This window comes from Dunckerocampus dactyliophorus, chromosome 14 (assembly GCF_027744805.1).
Source record: "Dunckerocampus dactyliophorus isolate RoL2022-P2 chromosome 14, RoL_Ddac_1.1, whole genome shotgun sequence".
In the NCBI taxonomy this organism is placed as follows: Eukaryota; Metazoa; Chordata; class Actinopteri; order Syngnathiformes; family Syngnathidae; genus Dunckerocampus; species Dunckerocampus dactyliophorus.
In genome coordinates this window covers 7,697,211-7,719,031 of record NC_072832.1, presented here as the reverse complement: position 1 = coordinate 7,719,031, position 21,821 = coordinate 7,697,211, and the positions used below count along the sequence as shown (strand labels likewise).

Here is a 21,821-nt window from a genome sequence, read left to right as displayed (position 1 = left end):
TTAGAAGTTTCCATTGACAATACCGGCGTCACAAAAATATCTTATTAATATGTGCGCACTGTAATACTACTGCGCCGCAGGACCATTTGTCTTGAGCAGGTTTGGCCTGGCAGGGAAGCCAGAAGCCGGTGGATTGAAGCTCTGTGGCCATGCTCTTTCCAAACTCCTCGCTGTGTGTACAAGCTGACAACCCACCGAAAGCGTGAGGGGCTGCGGCCAAATGCGGCGGATCATTACCCACAATCACATGCTGATAATACTACTGGACCACGCGAGCCAATGCTCTCTGCCATGAATGAAAGCCAGCATGCGCAAAGAGTAGTCTCTGAAGCATATGGAAGTGACAGCAGTTAAAGACACAGGAGCGGTTTTGTGACGAGTTGACGGGCTGTCTGGAAGAAAGCGATCTACAGTACGTCCTCCAATATTAACAAGGCAACACAGTGCAAGCAGTCACCTCCGACTCAAAAAGAGGGGGAGTAAGCAGACCACCATGGCCAAAATAACACACGCATAAAGCAAACTACAACACTTCTGTCCACATTAAGAGGTCAGATTCCTCCCTCTCCATTGAAATGTGGCTTTCAGGCATGCAGGACCACAATTGTACATTTTTAGTGTGTGTGCGTCAGTGAGTGTGTGTGCAGTGGCTAAAGACCATGTCTGAGCGAGTGTTTCCCGCCTCCCGGGCTCCTCGCAGGCTATTTACAGTGTTCATTCTGCTCAGTCAGGCCTCATGAGAGAGATCACTGATAGGTAAACAGTCAGCACATCCCAGACGCACGCAAAAAATGTCAGGGGTTGTGAGCCAAAGCATTTGTTTTACCTGGCCGTCAACGCTCCAACTAAAACACTCGGCATAACGCTCGAGATAGCTGCATGTATGAGTTGCCTCTGCAAGAAAAAAACAACACTGATGGGAAAAGTAGACACTTTCTGTTCAAACAGATAACTTCTGACGCCGTCAGGACAAAGCCAATCATTTCAAACATCTGTTCTAGTGCATGTTGCTTCTGTGCAAGAGACTGGAAAAGGAGCACACAGAGCACCGCTTGGAGACTGAGGACTCCATGCTTCATACTGTATCGGCTGCTGTTGTTCATGACAGCAGTTACGGTGTATGAACGTGCTCTCTGAAATGTTTCATGTGTGTCCTGTGGTGAAAACATCTGCTGTGTCATATCTGTCACATTATGTTGCCACCACGCTACAATGACAGGAAATATGTGCTTGTATCTCCCTGTTGAGACACTTGAATTAACGATAACGGTACTTGGAACTCCACCAAACTTGAACAATCCTAATTTGGATCAGCACCAAGCTAGACTGTCAGATAAGCACCTCTCACATTTGACTGAATTTGATGTTAAGATGCTGCAAGAACTGAAGTCAAGAAAAAAAAACAACAAGATTTTGCCATTTTACTTGTTTTTTGATCTGCTGGAAAATTATGGCTACATGCCGTAATTTAGTACATACCGTCATTTCCAGACTATAGCGCACACAAGTACATAAGCTGCACCCACTGAATTTAAAGGAAAACTACAATTTTGGGGGGATTTTGTGCATCTTGCGCAATCCTTATATGAGACGTGAACACACGTCTCTTTTATGTGCGTTCTAAAGATATAAAAACAGATAAAAAGAGACGGCACATAATGGCACACACCTAAGCGAGGCTTCTCACAGCGTGACAGTCATTTTAAACTTCTTCAAAATCCTGAGGGTTGTGGAACAAAATTGCAAAAAAAAAAGTCAATTGGTAGACCTTAAAAAAAATGTCACCAGCCCTGAGCCGGAGGATACGATTGGCTGTCCGTCAAGACACAGGACGATCCTCGACCCAATTGAATGTTGTCACTGGTGCCAAGTGCAGTCAAATATCCATCAGACGGCATCCATGAGAGAAGGGTTTTAAGAACAAAAAACGTCTTCAAAGGCCTTGTCTCTTTCAACGCCACAAAATTTTCCTATGGAATTTGCATGAGAGCACCAAAAATGGAACATTGAAAAGTGGAAGAAAGTATTATTCTCTGATAAGAAAAAATGGAACCTTGAGAGTCCTGATAGCTTCCAGCGTTGCTGGCATGACAAGGAGATCCCACCTGAGATGTTTTCCACATGGCGCAGTTTAGGGGCGCCGTCCTGATCTGAGGTGCTTTTTCCTTCAATGGAACAATGGAGCTTCAGGTTGTGCAGGGGCGTCAAACGGCAGCTGGCTATGTGGAGATGTTGCAAGGGGCATCCATCATGGCTTAAGGCCCTTGCTGCATTTCACAATGCCCGCCTGACAAAAGACTTCTTCCAGAGGAATAACGTCACTCTTCTGGACCATCCTGCATGTTGCCCTGATCTAAATCCTATTGAGAACATTTGGGGGTGGAAGGCAAGGGATGTTTACAAAAATAGACATCCGTTCCAGACAGTGGATGCCGTCCGTGACGCCATCTTCACCACCTGGAGCAAGATTCCCACTAACCTCCTGTAGACACTGGCATCAAGCATGTCAAAACCAAGTGATTAAGAAGATCATGGCGCAGCTAATGAGTCCTTTTTTGAACATTTTATTTGTATTTTAGGGGGCTTTGGGTCTTTTTTTTTTAAGCTATGGTCTTAACCTTTTGATCAGCTGACGAACAGACTATTTCAGTAGTTCTACTTAGTAGTTTCTACTTAGAACCTCCATAAGATCCAACAGTGCAAAATGTAAATTCTTGCAATTTTTCAACTTGCCTTACAATTTTTGATCAGGAGTGCATCTTCAAATACTCGAATGACCATCCAGTATTGGCTCAACACTAATGTATTCCTCCTTGCTCACTATATTTAAAGTCCATGAAAGCCAGCCATCTGTTGCCCAGCAGTGTTACAGTAAGCGAGTGCGCATCTCTCCTCATATCTGGAAATCTGTAATTGCCTGTAAAATTTCTATCGCATCAAAAGCATCTCAACAAGCATAAAATGTGGATTATGCAGGCGTGGTGTGTCTACAATGTCAGGAGAGCATACACTGATTTAAAACACGCATTGCCCACTACCTGCCGTCATGTTCCTCCCTGTTGATAAAGGAAAGACGGACTTTCAGACGAAAGATGAGCGGACTGACCCAATCAGCTTTCACGGGCTGCTAATATCTGAGCCACTGCCGCAATCATGCATTCATGCACACACCTTGAAATAACATTTCACGGCCAAACACATACACATGTGTTTCCATCCCTTTTAGGAGACAAAACACTGCTAATTAACCCCATTCATCCAATTTCTGCTGGTAAAAGCCCATGCAATGTAAGCCCTGAAACTGATTTATGGCTTTGACACACATAAATGCCTTTGACAGGATAATTCCTCTAATGAGTGCAATCAAAAATATAACGTGGCCGTGTCAGGAGAGCAGGCCAGTGGGCTGAGGGTGAGTTCAGTAACTCAGAAGATGCCTTTGATGCTCATCAGACAGTTTGGACACGCTTGTAACATGCTTATTATACAGGTATGTGAACAAAAGGAGACTCTCTTGCATTTTTAGAAGATAACAGGTGAGCTCATAAACATACAGTATCAGACTCGCAACGTCCAAGAACATTTATGTTAATATATCCACTCAATTGTTTAAAGGTCCATCTTGTTCGAGATCACGGGCAAACTGGAGCATACCCCAGCTGACTCCCACACCAGGTGCTCAAAAGGCATATGTGAACCACTGCAAAAGCAATGTATATGGTGTACAAAATGGATCTATTTAATGGCAGTCAGTGGATTTAGGCTAATGATAACTAAAACAATTGTTTAAATCTTTCAGCTTTGTAGCTGCGTTCCAAGACTCTACAGCGTTTACCACCTTAGTGAGGTGCCAATCCTCCTCTTATCATGCACCACCTCTCAACCTTTTACATCATGCTCTTTCAACCTTCAGGGTTGCCAGGTAGCGGGATGGCTGTTTCCAGTCTCGTTGGAGTAAATTATGGATCAGGCGGCTGGCGAGCTGTCAGACGTGCCAACTATGTGCCGGTTCAGCGCCAAAAACACTGCTGATACATGCACGCATACTTGCCCCCGAACATTCCGAAACATGGTTAGTGAAGCGAGGGAGCTTCTCATCAACATCAAACCTAGCATTACTTTTTCCAGGCACACGCTCACTTGCAGAAGGTTTGCAAAAATGAAACACTTTTTATAAAAGTATCTCTTCTGAAGAGACAATAGCATAACAATAAAACTTGGATATACCTAAGAGTAGTCACAAAAAAGGTCAGCACACAGCCATTATGGTCTAAATAGATGACAACAAAAGTAAGTACACATCACAGTGAACATTGTGTCCTTAAAATTGTGTCCTTGATATCATTATTTAGAGTGAGCACTATTGTTATCTAGCACTGCCTTAATCCTCTTGGGCATGAAATTCACCAGAGCTGCACAGGTTGTGACTGGAATCCTCTTCCACCCCATAATGACATCACTGGTTGAGCTGGAGGATGTTAGACGGCTTGCACTCCTCCACCTTCTTTCCACTAGGGGATGCCCTAACAGTTGTTCAACAGGGTTCACGTCTGGAGACACACTTGGCCACTTCTACACCTTCACTCGGGGGGGGGGGGTTTGGGCTCATTGTTATGTTGGAAAACTGCCATGCAGCCCAGTTTCCCCAATGATGCCACACAATGATAATAGTGCCAGCAGCACTAATGCAGCCCCAGACAATACTTCAGGGTTTCCCTAGGATTTTTTTGAAGCTGTGGTGGTAGGCTGCATGGGAGGGCGGACTGCCACCGCTGTGCAGCGACTGCATTTTTTAAAATATGTATACTGTATGTATAACAAATAGCAATTTTTTAAAGACTTATTTATTTACCTTTTTTCAACAACTAGCAGAACACAAACCGAGAACATTGCAAAACTGTTAATGTAATGGCAAAGTTGCTGAGAGCACTGCCAACATTTAAATTACACTTTATTTACAAAGCACATCTCCGCTCAGTGTGCTCATTTGTCATTAAATACAGGTGTCGTGTTTGAATAGAACACTTCTTTGGTGAACTACTCAACATCAGCTGGTGAGCGACTGCTAGCTTACGGGCGACCTGTTGGAGGCTCCTGTGGTAGCGTCATTGTCTGAAGCTGTACACACGACGTGTTTCTGCTGCACAACTTCGACACACAACTAGATAAGCCATAAGTATGATAAATGATACCAAGAGAACGAGATTGAGTGACACTTTCAAAGAGTAAACTGTGACGATGATCGCAGCTCTTAGCTCGACAAAAACGAGCTAGCTGGATGCCGCCAGCCAGGCGTGTAAACAAAAATGCCAGAAAGTGGAGTGATATTGAAACATGGGCGAATACACACGCTGGCATAAATAGGTTTATCATGTGACAAGCTGTCGTCAATTGGCCACACATTTTACAGGCTATTGTTCATTCGCCTGATAGTGAGAAAAAAAGTGAAAGTCAACACAAGACGTGTCGCATATCTGGTCACATGCACAAGTGCCAGCAAGGCAGACAGGCGATTCCGGTGCATGCTTATAAAAAAAAAAAAGCGCAGTAAAACATTTTTATGATATTTTTTAAATTTTCAAATTAACTGTGGTCAAATAACTGCGTAAATAATAATCTATATATGTGTCTACAGTATATATCATATATATCCATTCATACAATATATTACTTAAAACTGTTCTCAAGTTTTTAAAAAAAAAACCTCTAATTTCTAAGGTGTGGCGGCTTTTATTTTGTAGTGACACACCGCCACGATCAATTGTAGTGGAAATCCTCTACTTGACACAATTATCTTGGTACTGGCCTATGGTACCAGCTATTTAGACAATAATGGTTGTGTTTTGACTCATTTTCAGAGAATAGTAAAGCTATACTGCTGTATAAGCTGTACACTGATTACTCTAAAGTATAGTATTATCCTTTAAAATAATGTACTACAATAAAATATGACGGTGTGCTCACTTTTATGAGGTACTGTATATGTCGGGTAGAGGATTTCCAAACAAGTCCTAAATCTCATAGCTGGGTATGATGCCTCCTGGAGATGCTCGTCAATACGCTAGCTTTTTGCAATTAAAAGAAGGGCACACCCGTGCTAACGCCCAGCTCCTCCCCCTCTGCAAATCAACTCATTCACACAGATGAGGCACACACACTTAATCTGGACAGCAGGGAGATAAAGGAGCGGCGTTTGATCTGTATCCGCCTCCCTAAAATCATCAGGAAAGAGGCGTTGCTCATGAGATAACAATGCAACTAATAATGTGTGATAATTCGTCATAAATTCATAAAGGCGAATGCCTGAAAGTGAAAGGCAAAGGAGACAGCAGTGGTAAGCAGGAGAAGAAATGGAGGTAACAGGCAGTGGTCCAATTTTTAATATGGGGAGCCTCACGGTGTCATTACAGTCTCTGGTCTGAAGAGCGCAGGGGTCAGAACTGATCCAAACCCACACTGACAAGTGTAAATGGGATTCTGTTGTCTATGGCGACACCCTCAGCGCACACATCCTCGTCACATGGACACACACACTTTCCCCCTAAAGCCCTCCCCCTCCTGTTTTAACACAGACACCATTTCCCAAAAATCTGTGCACACGAGCGCAAACAGACATTCATTCACACAAGACCAACCCTGCCGGCGGAGCGAAGTTCATTTTGAAAACATCACACTTGATAAATGTGTCCGTTTTGAAAAGAACATTTTGGCTTAACTAACTTCTAATGGAGGTTTGACTAGCGTACTGCAGTTTCGGATGCTCACAGAATCCACGATAACTCGGCATGCCAAGGTGTGCTGTGTTGACCTGCGCATTCACTTTGATTTATCATCTCGTATAACAGCCTGCAAGAGAGGATGGTCCCCACAGCGGGATAGAACGCCACTGTGGAGAAGCTGCATTTTGACGTGACTTACACACCCAAGTAAAAAAAAATCGAATCAACCCAGGAATAAATTAGACATGACCCCTCATGTAAAGGAAAACCACTAAATGGCCACGTTTCCTCTCTGCCTCGGTGTTGAACCTGCGTGTGCACAGGAAGCATGCAGACTGTCAGGAAACAAGGAAAAAAGGTGTTCTTAGAAATTAAATATGAAAAGCATCAAATATGCAGCCATTTCCCACTGTGCCAGTGTTGCATTCCTCCCTCCTCCGTTCCCACCGCATGTTTTATTCACAACTGATATTCTAAAAGCCGGAATAGAACAATCTATTTCCCCTTGCACTCCTCACTTCTGATTTACCGATGAATATTTCAGGGGAAACGTCAGAAAAAGACGGAAGGAACTCCGCTCTCCTCTCCTACTCCCACCTTTCCCCCCTGCCTGTCCTCGATCGGTTTTACAAGACAGCTACAAGATGTTGGTGGGAGACTCACTTAAGGAGCAGCTTTGCTTAATTTTCTACATGATTTAACAATTTGTGGAGCGAGTGTTCAGGGCCACGACTGAGGGGAAAGTTAGAGGAATATTAATTTCAGAGCTCTTAAACTCAATTTCACTAACTTTTAAAAAGTTAAGTTTGATTTAAAAAGAGGTATCATCTGCCTTTAACGTCCAAAAACAAATAGGTGAGTATATTATGGACACACATGCTCCAGCTCTACAGTTCTTTATTCCTATTTATACCCGAGTGCCAGTGTGCGACACATACACACAGCTTGACAAGCATGCTTATTGCTGTCCATCTTGGAGTGATCATCATATTGCAGCATTGGAAAGAGCAAAAGTGAGCACTCACAGTCTTTCAGTGTTGCGTGGGATATTCCTCGGCATGGTCCTGAGCCCCAGTCCGTGGCAGTCGACTGTGGTGCCACTGCAGGTACACAAGGCAGGGCAGGCTCCAGCGCTGCCCATCAGCAGGACACAAGAGAGCATCAAGCTCCACATCCAGAGCGGCGGTCCAGTCAGCTTGCCCATGCCTGCTCCAAAACCTCTGTCTGGCATCCCAGTCTGGCTTTTATTTATTCCTTTTATTCTCTGCAAAAACACCAAAAAATGTCTATTTTTGCTGTGAATATGAGTAATAATTTCCTTTGGGGAGTAAAGCAAGGCAAATCCTTTTTTTCTTTGTCAGTTTGATATCCAAAAAAATAAGAAATAGCTGTGTTCTTGCTCTTATTGTCTCCTTGCAAACTCTTCTCCTGTGTTGGCTGTCGGTGGAGTGGCTGTGGTGTGCCTCTTCTCACACAGTCCCACTCCGCTCTGCTTGCCTAAAGAGAGAGCGAACAGGAGCAAAGAGCAGTTTGGAAAAAAAGCCTCTCTCTTTCTCTCGCTCTCTCTCTAGCATACACACACACACACACACACACTCACACACACACACCAGTCATCCATCACAAGGATCTACAAATAGCAGAGCCCCCTGACTCCACCCATACCCCTCCTAATACCCCCAATCAGAACCCTGCCTGAACTCCCCTCTCATTCTCAAGATCTCTCTTTCATTCCCTGCATTCTATTCACCATCCACTCCACATATCTTTATCTTTTTATTCCCACCCACTCCATTCCTTTTCTCGCAGGTTGCCTCCAGGCGAACCCCCAGGAGAGAGGGACCTAACCTGCATGACACTGCCTATAACCCCTGCCTGGAGGCGGTAGGGAGATTGGGCTTTGTGTGTGCGTGTGGCTGTAAATGTGTACATGTAACGAAGGAGAGTCCAGCAGGGAAGAGAGGAATCAACACCTTGGTTCCTTTGAGACAAATGTGTGGCTCAAGTGGAGCCACATGTGCAAAGAGTCATATGTGTAAGTACAGGCACAGTGTGAGAGATGACATCCCAATATAAACAAATGAGCAGACTGGAGGCTACATGCACAGTCATACCTGCTCCCCACTTGGGATTTATGAGTGTAAACCGGCACAGGATTCCTCAGTCAAAGCCAGGACTGTTCTTAAAGTAGATCAGATAGAAAGATTAATGGCCATCAAGGAAGATAAGCAGCATCTGTGGACTATTGTTGACTTTAAAGCAACGCCCGATGAATGAGATATTTAGTTTGAGCGGAAAACCGTCCTGATTTGCATTTCGAGGAATTACAAATATGCATCTGGGTTAGAAAGGTCTCATTATTGTAAATTGCATCCGGAGTGTTAGTACTGTTTGTGTCGAGCTGCAATGAAAAAAAGGTGAAGAAAAAGAGGAAACAGTTCCAAAACTATGCTTGCGGTTTGTGTAGGACACTCTGTATACTAATATCCCTGTTTTGTCTCCTCCAAAATAGACCAACGTCCAAAATATAAGTGAAAGCACACTTGCGAAGGCTTTGACAGATGCTAAATTGCAACAAAACAACTATAAAAGTGTTCCATTGCGACATTTCGCAGCTTGCGTTGTCACTTCCAATAGAGGTTGTGCTCAGATGAAACAGATTTGCTGAGGGAGTTGACGGTTCATTCCACATATCACGTCAGGTAATGATATGTTCACGGTGCAGGGCCGTTATGCACATGATCAGACATGATTGTAATGCTGCTTAGCCTGTAAAGTTCTATCCATATGCAGTTTATTTGCATTAACACTTGCAGTATCTTTGTGAGCTCTCATTATCTATACAGCAATGGCCACAAGTTTTATTTGGCTAAACTACCTATTTAAAAGGTCCCCTAGTATGCAAAATTTAGCTTTAAATGATGACAGAACAGTTAATGAGCACCAAACATGAGTAAAACAGACCATCTCCCTTACTGGTTTGTTCCACTTTTGAGAGAAGAAGCAGTCAGTTTTGAAATTTGGGATTTTCATGTCATCGTGAAGGAAAAAACACTTTACTTATGGACATGATATGGCCTCTGACAAAGCACGCTAGATCCGTCAGCCCTGTGTATGTGCCAACTACTTCACAGAGGCTTTGCTACACATCTTCAAATAAATCCTGGACTTCTGCTAACGATCAGTCAGTCAGCTACTGTAGAGACGTGGGAGCAACAAGAGAAGATATGTGCAAAAAGAAGAATTACTTGTCATTAAAGTTAAGTTGGTGTGTTTTATCGGTTTAATATAGCAGTAGTTCACTTATTTTTACACTTGGAAGTCATCTATAATGCACAACGTATGCGTCCCGTAAGCCTATTTATGACCACCAAGCATGAGAAAATCTATTGCCGCAAACGTGCGCCATTTTTGGGAGAAGAGGCACTGAAAGGCTAACTGTCGACGTGCCGTGTTTTCATGTCATCAAACCTCCTTCCTCGTGGACATGATACCGCCTCTGACCTGTCCTTAGCTGGATGAGCCCGTCCCATGTGCACACCCACCACTTCATGGAGGACAGCTTTGTAAAATAAAGAAAACAAGAAACGTTTCAAAAGCAGGCTTCTCTACGCATCTTTTCAAACGAAAGCCTGCCACTCTGCCAGCTATCCATCAGTCAGCCATAGATGTGGGAGCTGGACATTCGATCATTTTGTTTTTCCTCCAGCCAATAGGCTAACCTAGCATGATGTTGCTGTTAAAACGGGAGCGTAATGTTAGCACTGCCGCTCACACAGCTACTGTATGCTAGAGTTGCTAACGTTTGTGTCCTCCTGTGCCCCTCCTTAATGTTAGGTTGTTGGATGTGATGGACGGCATCTATCACAATGGGCGAGTGCAGAGCTACACAGCGTATGTAAAAAGTGGGTAAAGTCCACAGTAGCGCTTCTTGGAACATTGGAACAAACATTGTCAGAGACAGGTGTGGGCATACAAAGCTAATAAGCATTAAAACTACAGACACACAAAACAGCCTCTTTACAGCAAGAACTACATCAATTCCAGCATCATAACTAGATTTTGGGCAAGACATTTCACGCACATCATTCACTACTTAAAATTGTTGAAAAATGACTATCAAGTCGTCTCTCGCCAACATCGCAGCTTCACTCTATCACTGTTTTTAAAACATATATTAATAAATAAATCATGCTGTTTGGTGGTTGAATGAAGCCTATTAGTAAAAAAAAAAATGCATATTAAAGCAAATGTTATGCTTTTTTTTTTATTATTAACAATTGTCAAGCATAAAAATGGCTAAATAAACCAAAAACACAAATACAAGGAATTACGATGCCGCATTGAAATTGTGCATTTGGTATTCTACATTGGTCACGAGGTGTTAGTAATTGTTCGGTGAGACAAGCACCAGACTTGATTGCCGGAATGCCACAATACTACAAATAATAGTCATACTAACAGTTACTACTGTTGTGGCCGTAATAAAGCTAAAACTCAACTCTGAACCCCCGACGTCACTTCCTGTCCACATATCCGGAAGACATTTATTGCAACACACACAAGCACGAGTCTTACTTACATTTTAAATTGCTTCTTTTCTCTTTTTATATCTACTATATTGGGTAATACAAATGTAAAAGTGACAGTATGGGTGTTATTTCATGGCTAGGGGGCTCTAATAATGTTAAAAACCGTATTTAGAAGATTGTAAACGGGTTTTCAATGACATCACTATGAAAATATTCCATTTATAAAGAAGAAATTGTACTTCACGGAAACTGACTTATCACGGTCTGGTCTGGAACTAATTATCCATGATAAACGAGGGATTACTGTCATACAGGACCTTTTATTTATTGTAAAATGTGACAAAACAATCTAGCTGTCTTTAGCCAGGCTGTACTTAGTTGACTCCAAGGCACTTATGGTCCACTGAGAGTTTTTTTTGCTTCGTGGTGTATCCCTCCCAACATAAACACAGCCCGAAAAATCTCATTCATTGGCAGTTGCATGAAAAAAAAGTGGGAGCCACGCAAGAACATACGCACATGCAGGTGTCCTTTATAGACACTCTATAGACGAGTCCGTCTGTCTCAGTAAAAAGTGTCGGCACTGTGTGGATCTTCCCGGATTAAAGAGGAGACACTTGGTGGTTAGCAGTAATAGAGGGGTGTGGGCACCGTCGGTCCACTTTCGGAATGCACACAAAGAAACACAACAGGAATTATTGTGGTGCTCTGAAAGCTGCAGGAGGACAATTTTGAATTAAGACTAGCAAAGGAGGAGTTATTCTTAAACATGTCTATATTACTATATAAAGTCAAAAGCCTGAAGACACTTTCAAATCGAATAGCATGAGGATGTGCAGCCAAATCAAATATAATTCAAGAAAAATATTCATTATATTCTGGAATGCTGGTTATATATTTAACATCCTTAACTGTCATCAAAGTACAAGGAGACGTTAACCACGGCATAATACAACTACATTAAAGTATTTATCCATCAATATTCTATACCGCTTCTCATCATGTCATGGGTGAGCTGGAGCCTATCCGAGCTGACTTTGGGCAAGAGGCAGGGTACACCCTCGACTGGTCACCAGCCAATCACAGAGCACATATACCGTAGACAACCATCCACACTCAAATTTGCACCTAGCGACAATTTAGGCTGCCCAAATAAGCCAGTGTTTCTCAGTTATTTTCTGTCATGCCTCCCCGGCGGACAGAAATGCTTTCACGTCCCTCCGATATGAAATACTATTGAGAAACTGATATTTATTTGTACTGTTCAGACTGAACTCGAAACTGAAACCAGGAAAATGGAGAGCTGTGAACCATACAAGCGTATTCACGAGTCAAATTGCGTGAGGAGTACAATAAATTTGTACATGTTGGCAGGTCTACACTAACACTGAAAGTACTCCGAGCCTCTCGTCGTGCCCCCCCGCCCAAACCATACCCTTTTCTCAGACAGGCAATAACATTTTCTCACATTTTTCTCTTTGTTTTTTTTCTCTTTGTTTAAACACTCTCAAAAAAGTTCAAACGTTCGTTTGAGTCTTAATAATCAACCTTAATGATCAACACAAGAAATTATTAAGTCACTCACGCATATTTCACTCCTGTGACCATGCCGTTCCGTTCTACTGTAGCGTGTTTGTATCCTTGTTAAAACATACTGCTGCAGAGGAGACGAATATTCATTTACAAGCTAGCAAGTTAGCAACGACACAGGAGACATGGCAGGACTGTGAAGGAGATTGATTGACAATGGTTTATAGCCAATCAGGCCGCAGGAAACAATAGGCGGTGCAGACAGACAAGAGAGGAAAGAGATAGACACTCAACTTCCCACAATGCAATTCTTCTTAAAGAGCCAGGCTCGTCCTCTAACAGCGTTCATACGCTGTAATAAAAAAAGACAAAAATCCCCAAAGGGTGACCTACGATGGAGAGAGGAAACGCTATACACAATAAAAAACACGCACGCACACAGTGACAGATTCAAACCCCTGACTGAGGCCAACATGCTAACCACTAGATAAGAGTGTGGCCTTAAATAAAACAATGATAAAGTAAAACGACTCACTCTTTACTTGTTTTTTAGTGACTTTTTGTAGTTACTGGAATTATATAACACATTGTGCAGTGTATAATAACTGTATTTTTGTTAACACGTGCTTGCTCAAGTAAATGTATGTATACAAGTGATGTTTAAATTTACTTTTCTTTGTTGCAGTAAGTAAATTCTGGATCTGTGGTTATCATCACTGGTGGTAGCCGTCACTGGATCCATTACTGGCTCTGTGGTGACCAAAAAACAAACAAAAAAAAGAAAGCATTCTAATTAAGTTAATAATTTTGTCATGGATTTGCTTTAAAGTCAAAGTTTTGTTGGACTTTAAATCATACTCCAGAAAATACTATCTTCAACTGTACACCGTAGGAAGTTTTGGCCCATGCGCCCTAGTTCAAAAGGATGTATTAGAGAAATCGTCACATTGACACATGAATACTGATTGCAGATCAGTCATCTCCTCATTCTGACTGAGGGATTCCAAAATCAAAACCCCATAGGAGTCATGGCTACAAAACAATACACAGACACATTCTGTTGCATATTTACAGGGCATGAGAAAGCAGCGCCGTCGTCACCGATGTTTATACAACATGTACTTACACTAGCAAACATGCATTGACATGGATACCATAATGACACACTGACACATTCCTACTACATCCACCCACTCACTCACCTTCCAAACTGCATGGCTCAACTAATTTATTGCAAACTGCAAAGATTTTGGTAACTGTAAAAGGTCAGGCTTTTTGTGTCCCTATCATTATTTCTATTTGTTACTCATGGTCACGTTTTGGTTTTGAGGCTAGGATTTATTTAACATTTCTCTAGATTTTATTTGGCATCCTTTAGGGTGTATTAAGTCATCAGCATCTCCTAAGTCTTATTTACTGCAGCGAACACATAGTTTCCAAAATATTCACTGGATGCTTTCTGTAGTATACTGTATAATAGAATTATTTCAATCTTGTCATGGACAAATACTGTATATATTTACGGTTGTACATATACATTTTAGCTGTGAATTTGCACGTGTTAGCTTTAAAGGCACATTTGGGATTTGTTTGACAGTGGCGTTATCACAAGTTAGTTCTGGATTTAATAAAAAGATACAAGTACAGTATTCTATTTACTAGCGATTCATTTCAAACGTAAGAGCAGCACCTGGTGGCTATATTTAGAAGTGTCACTTGGCCAAAATAAAATGATGTACAGTACCGTATAATAATTACCTAAGTAGTTAAAATAAATCCATAGAAGAAATAACATACTATAACTATACTGAAGAAGAAAAAAACAAGCACGTGGCACTTGAAGTATTTTAATCAGTTTGTTGTTGGATTTCACAGTAGCATCAGTGTTACCAGCCAACAGTCCAGCAAGAGTGTGCCACATCGTCCTTGTATTGGAACAGCTAGGCACGGCGGACATGGAACCGGAAACCACAACTGACTGACAGAGAAGAACTTTTTACAAGCAATAGTGGTTCGAATCCCAAACAGGACGCACCTGGTTAAGACATTACACACAACTTAAGTTGCACTCAACCTGCAAAGTAAAAATAAATTAAAAAACAACTCTTTCACAGCTCTAAAATGTGTATGAGGCATACATGCATACAGACAAGGCTGCGTATAAATCTTAAAAAAAAAAACAGTGACTTAAAAGGAAGAGAAGTTAAAAAAAAAAAGTATCACAGTAGTAAAAAGATATATAAAAACTGACCTTTGGACATCTCCCATTTCAGGCATACTTGGAATATCTGGGAAACTTAAAAATTGCATAAAACTTAATATTAAATAGAAATTGCAACATAGAGTAATTTAAGATAAATTCATTTTAAGGCACAGCTCTGGTTTTACTTGTATCTAAACACTTCTGAGGCTGACAAAACTTAGCACCCGTACTAATGAGGTAAACAAATTACTGTATGTCCCTTAGGTTACAAAAAATGTCAAGAAAGGAAATCTGGTGACTTCCTTATGGTCGCAGGTTAAAACTTGAAAAAATAAAAAAATGAATTAAAAAACGGACTGAAATATGGAATGAAAAACTACATGGTGTATTACACGCTTTCATTTGTGTAATACAATGATGGAGGTTTCCTCAGTTGTATTAGTCCTAAAGGAAATACAGAGGAGAAAAGGATTTAATAATCTACAATGCTTTAATGGCACACAGCAATGTATGTATTCACCAGAATTATTGATGCTGTACTTAATACAGCATAACCTCCAAAGTCGAAAGCCCCCAAAGTCATACAATTTGGAGTTCAAGCTAAATTTTCGTAGAAAAGTAAAACAAAATTTGCTTGTTCGAACAAGTTCATGTCACCATGTGTGATATCATCTCTTAACTCCACAAGTGTTTTGCTTTTTCCATGTTTTTTTTGTGATACCACCACAGTGATGGCAAAAAGGAAGTGTAATGATAACCATAGAACCCTTGTTTATCAAGGTTAATTGGCTCCAGACCCGACCATGAATTTGAAATGTGAATTTCCAGGGGAGGAGGATTCCTAAATGAATTTAATATTTTCATAGTTAGGGCATAGAAAACCTGTTTAACCTTTTAAATATGTTTTTAACATTATTAGAGCTTCCGACACATGAAATAACACCCCTATAATCACCTTTACAGTCATAATACCCAATATAGTGGACACAATAAGAGGAAATAAGGCATTTAGACAAATAATACTCATGCTTGTGTGTTACTATATACTCTTCCCTGCGGGACCTGAAAGAGAGATGGCCAGGAAGTGACGTTGGGGATTCAGAGTTGAGTTTCAGCTTTGTGTGGGTTACCCGCCACAAAAGTGGCCTGTGTTTTTATGTTTATTATTATTATTTATTAGGGATTACTATGTCTATGAGATAACTGAAGGTCAAGTTTGTTTAAAAAAAACTTGCAATATAAAAAAAAAAAGCATGTTGTTCCGGCGATGAATTCTGACCCTTGTGCCCCACCATCCATTACAATAACAGTACCGACAACACCTAGTGACCAGTGTAAAGACTACATTTCATCATCGTCATTGAATGAGCCTTTTATATGCCTTATGTTTGGAGTTTAGTACATTTAGTCATTTTTAAGCATGAAAATGCTTAATTTATAAAAAAAAAAAAAAAAAAGGAACATTTGGCAAGGGATGACTGTACAATGATTTCCAGCATCTTCTTTACTCATCCACTAGGTGACAGTATTGCTTTGTAGACATTACTATTCCCTCGCCATTATATTTCTGAGTAGTTTTACTTATTTTAGTTTTATTATACAGCGGTTTTCGACTCTTGTATGACATAATACATTTTAAATGTTATTTAAAAAATGGCCTCAACAGTTAATTAAGGTTTTATGATGGCAACAATTTACCCTGGGTAATTATTTCTGTTTAAATCATTTCCTAAAACTAAAAAGTCAACCAGCGGTTTGTGTTTGACTTTGGAGGTTGCACAATCATCTTAGTGTAAGAGTATGCTTTTAATTTGGTCTTAAAAAAAGAGCAGGTAGTATGAGACTACTATGTCATGTGATGACCAGCTACTCACTCCTCCACTGTTGGTGTCAACTGAGCATCTGGCTGCAGGCCTCTGCACTTTGCCGTTTTCCTTCCCTGTTAATATTTGGCTTCCCAACACCTTCCTCTGTTTTGACAAACAAAATCTGAGTGTTATTTTAAAAATCACTTTCCACTAGAAACTGAACAAGACATTTCTTGAGAAGTGGTGCGTAAATGCTGACATTTAGTGGTCACATTAGTGGTGAAACATGAAGGGTGCATTTAGCTCACTGGCAGCAGTACAAGTAGTGTTAACAAACCTTGATAATTCCCCCTAAAGAGCGGGAACGCCAGTGTTTCCTGCTGAATGGCGTCCGAGGGTCAGCTGAGGGTGTCACCAAAGGCTGTTTTTCAAACTAAACACACAGAAACATGGCACATAAGCCTGCTGAGGTGCAAAATGTTCCTCATAGGTTTTACAAAGCAGCAAACCTGTCTGATGAGTTTCTTCTTCTTGGCAGACTCGGGCATGCTGCTGACTTGCTGGTAAAGCTCTCGGAGAGCTGATTCAGTGCATGTCTGAGTCTCTGTTGACCTGCTCACAATGTTGTCACCCACTTCACCTACAATCTTTCTTGTGTAAGGAGAAAGATTGGAGGTGGGTGTGAGCAAAGCCCGGGGGTCTTTGGTCCGAGATCTAAGTGTCAGGTCATCCTAGAAATGTCAGACATGCTTTATTAATTATTAATATTTACATAGTCATCTCAGTAAAATCACACAATGAAACAATCAAAACTTGATAACAAATGAAACACTACTACAATTAATCATTCATTTAAAACAATACACAACCACATGAACCATTGACATTCATAAGTAATTTATCATTTCAAACAGGTACATTTCCAAACAAAATGAAAATAGCTCAAGGCGTACCAATCTTCAATGCTGGAGACAAACACCAATTTACAAATTATGGAACGGATTGAGCAAAGAACTCAAAAAATGCACTAAAATTCGCCATTTCACAAACAGTACAAGGAAGAAGAGTCCTGAACCTCTGTGTACATACAATGCCATGTCTAATCACTTGCACTTACTACTTATTTCTCAGGACTACTTGAAATATTACATTGCCTGTACTCACTCAACAACAAACTTTGGTTCTGTCAACTATTAACTTTTCATCACTAACCACTATATATTTATTACCAATCAATATATCAAAATCATTAACTCTGATTGTGATACTGTCTTATGATTATCATTCTGGTATTTCAAATTAGGCGCTATTTCAAAATTGGCAAATGGTACATGTTGAACACACGAAGTACACAAACAAATGAGATAAATTGAAACATGTGATGTACTGTATTTCAGTGTAATCTGTATGCATGTTCAAAATAAAATTAAACCATTACCATGACCATATACTATAGAAGCAAACCAACCAAATATGACTGAAATGAAACTTGGAGTTAACGCAACAGTACATGTAGGAATTTATGTTTCCTCTCAAAGAGCTGCAGCTCCTGCAGCCATGACGCTACCACCACCCTTGCCTGTAGGCTAGGCACAATTGTCTTGTCACTTGTGATGTCAGTTATTTAGACAATATTGGCTGCGTGTTGTGTCATTATCAGAGGACACATTATATATCATGTGATACACGCTGTACACAGACTATTCTTAAGTATATCCGACTTCAAATTCTTTAGTATCACCCATTGAGAAGATATACAGTGAAATGTGAGGGGTATCCTCACTTTTGTGAGATACTTTGTCACAAAATAAGGCAAATAACTTACCTTTGATTGTAGACTTTTGGATCCGGTGAAGTACACGCGTGCATACTCTTTGATATATACGGGGGCCTTCAATGAAAGTTAACATAAATGTTTGGTGAAACACACAATCATGCAGATGCCATTCCCGTTATCTTATTAGTCAGATATACATTTGCTAAATTTGTTTTTTTTCCCCCCACTCACACTCTGAATAGTGGTTCAAACCCCTCACAGAAAGCAACCAGCAAAGAAGTTATACACAACATAAGTTGCACTCACTGAAGCAAAATTACTGTAAATATAAAAGTTTTCATTCAAGTTATATGAATTTGAAATTATAAAATTATATGAATTTGAATTTGCCCCTCCAGGCAACTCATTGCTTTTCATACAGGCTTTTTTTAAATGACACGGGGTTCCCAGGACTATGGAAAATGACTGGTGTAGAGCCTGTTCTCGGTCAACAATGTTTCGACTCCGGCTGTGAACTAAATCCACACCAGCAACAAAGTTTGCTGTAGTGGGAAAAGGGATAATTTTGACGGCAATGTAGTCAAAGATTTTCTGCCTCTGAATTATCTTTTTTTTTTATTATTTACCTTGAACAGCTTTTGAGAGTGCCTAATGAGGAAGGCAACACCATTATTTAATTTCTCTATGTTTCCCCGAAGATCACTTGCCATCACCTGCATAAAAACAGAAGTGGGGGAAATATGGTAAATATGACTTGGGGAAAATTCGGATTGAACTAAGTAGAAGAAAAATGACCCTTACATTTTTGGGCCAGATGATGTGTGGAGCAAACATAGTTGCTAGATTGATGGCAGACATCTTATTGACATGCTGATGGCGAGCAGTGTGATAGAGCAGGTCCAACAGGAGCTTCAGCATGCTGCGGTTGGCGGGTGGAAGCAGCATGAAAAGCAACTGAAAAGCTTCAATTTGGCGTTCCTTGTCTGGCACATTTGTTTTATCTCCCTTTTCATCAAAGTGGGTCAGCTCTGTATATGTTAGACAAGAGGAGACAACGTTAAAAGTAATATATAGTATATTGACGGAGATTATTTATGAGACATGGTAGTGAATTGACGAGCACCTCCAATCTTAAGGTGAGCATTATAGTGTCTGTGTGTTAGCAGGGGCTCAGGCAACTCTCCCAGGTAGGTTTTCAGCAGTGTGGCGGCATCATTGGGGTGGAAGTCGCCCGTCTCGAGATCGATTTCTGCCCCGGCATTCAGCATCTCTCTTAGAGCTGCTTGCCGCAGGCTGTGGCCTGGCACACGGAACAGCCCCTCTATGTGATGGTCTTGGAGAAGCAAGACATGATGGGAAGTGAAAACATGATGTAGTGAGTTGGCGGGTAGACAGAGAGGAGTGAATGAAATGGAGAGCGGGGGGGAGCGAGAGAGATGAAGCTAAGTGCTTTGAGATGAATTATTGACTCCTGCATTTGGGCCAAGTGTCCACTTTCTGCAAATACGTCATTGCTTTCCAGAATATACCAAGACGTCATACTAATTCACATTTATCAGGAAGCCCTAATAGTTAAGGATTCGGATTCGATTACAAACATTCTTCCTAGCAAAGCAGTTCATTGGCCATGTGCAATAAAGCATGTTCGCTTCCTATTCTCTGAAACATTGTCATACATTTGTTAATTTCATACAGTATGAGCTATTAATAATACATTAATAAGGATGTATTCATAATTGTGAGTCAGTCAAATGCACATCCCTAATAATCATTCATGGTTAATATATACTGTCGTGATTACGTATGCGTTTTCTTATAAGAGGACGCATTTAATCCATTTTAAACACCTCCGAATTAAAGTGTCATGCCCGCATGTAGTTATACTCACTTTTGGCCAGGTATTCAATCAGCTGATAGATCTGCGATATACCTTCTTCAGTTAACGGTGCACCAAAAACAACCCCCTTTTCTGAAAAGTGTAAAAATAAATAAAATCATATTCAACTCATTCATTTGCCATCGATTGAAGTATGGTACAGTTGAGTGACAAGTTGACAAATTGTGTCAATGGGAACGAAAACAGAGTAAAAATGTGAAGAGGTTGAGGTTACACAAAAACGTTCCATATTCTTTTCTGAATCTTGAACGTTAGTGTATGTTACCAATACCATCTCAAACTATTGATTAAACGCTTGACCGCACCACAGTATTTTATTCTTGTAGAGTGTTTTGCATTTGAAATAAGGCTGTGAAACGCTTGTCCCTTACAGAGGACAAAAATGCATTGCTGGGTCTCAGCAGGCTGTTTCTGTAATGTCTTACATTGCAGACATGCAATGTAATACATTATATGATATGCAATATCAAACCTACTTGCAACACTATAATGAAACTTTGCATACGGCAAATGTAATCATGATTTCTATATTTCTAAACGAGCTGCTTGATTGGTTAGTTAAAAAAATGTTAGTGCTATAATTAGCCATTACACTATTTGCATCCCAAAGACTGACTAAAGTGTAATGTGCCATCTAACATATGTATGACGGTACCGCTCACCTTTTCGTTTGAGGAAGTTGAAAGAGCGGAGGAAACCAGAGGAGGAAGGCACCTTGGGCTCGCAGTCCCCAGTAAGCTGGGCGAACTCATCTCCTGGGAGGTCGATGAGTCGGGTGACATTAGCCAGGACCAGATCAGTGAACGTCTGTGGATGTTCATATCTCAACCTCTCCACAAAGAAGTCTGGGTTGAAGATGACCGGCTGGCCTGTGTTTGACGTGTCTCTGCTAGTAAACACGCTGCATGTCGTCCACCTAAACGCACGGATAACAACCTGATTCAACGTGGAGCTCAGTGGAGTTGTACACCGTGACTGTGGTTAAATGAGAAAGGTTAAGTCAGAACCTTTTAAAACATACGACTTGTGACATGCTATTGCGTGTCAATCAACAACAGAATGCTAAATTAGCCTCGTTAGCTAACGCCACCGACCACTGGGAACACCATACCTTTGTTGTTGCCTATATTTTTATATTCGATGTTCCCAGTTTGGTAATATTGGACATTACAAAAAGTTAGGAACACAACATATGACAGCAAAATGTTTCATAGCTTAGCTGTGACTCTTTTGCGATATATGATACCTTCTGTCCAGCTCGGGAGTGTTTTGTGGAGCCTCCTCAGCCGCCATCTTGATTTTGAATCCTCCGCTATTTCATTTTAGTTCCGCCCCTTGCGTTCTGATTGGCCAGA

The 21,821-nt window shown here is 40.9% G+C and overlaps 2 protein-coding genes across 5 annotated transcripts in view; both read right to left on the bottom strand.

The window, feature by feature from the left end:
- slit1a (slit homolog 1a (Drosophila)) overlaps positions 1 to 8,305 on the bottom strand; it is a 125,302-nt gene extending 116,997 nt beyond the window's left edge. For all 4 annotated transcript variants that reach the window (XM_054798433.1, XM_054798435.1, XM_054798434.1 and 1 more), the window contains exon 1: positions 7,745 to 8,305. In XM_054798433.1, the coding sequence (XP_054654408.1) occupies positions 7,745 to 7,950 (206 nt within the window). In that variant the 5' untranslated portion in view covers positions 7,951 to 8,305. The remainder of the gene's footprint in view (positions 1 to 7,744) is intronic.
- Positions 8,306 to 14,403: 6,098 nt separating this feature from the next.
- Positions 14,404 to 21,766, bottom strand: LOC129193909 (rho GTPase-activating protein 19-like). The gene is made up of 11 exons (XM_054798698.1): positions 21,713 to 21,766; positions 21,129 to 21,382; positions 20,458 to 20,538; positions 19,693 to 19,902; positions 19,371 to 19,597; positions 19,196 to 19,282; positions 18,618 to 18,683; positions 17,302 to 17,523; positions 17,130 to 17,225; positions 16,859 to 16,954; positions 14,404 to 15,428 (listed from the first exon to the last, which is right to left on the bottom strand). The coding sequence occupies exons 1-11, from the start codon at positions 21,757 to 21,759 to the stop codon at positions 15,423 to 15,425; spliced, it is 1,392 nt and encodes a 463-aa protein (XP_054654673.1). The 5' UTR covers positions 21,760 to 21,766; the 3' UTR covers positions 14,404 to 15,422.
- Positions 21,767 to 21,821: the final 55 nt, after the last annotated feature.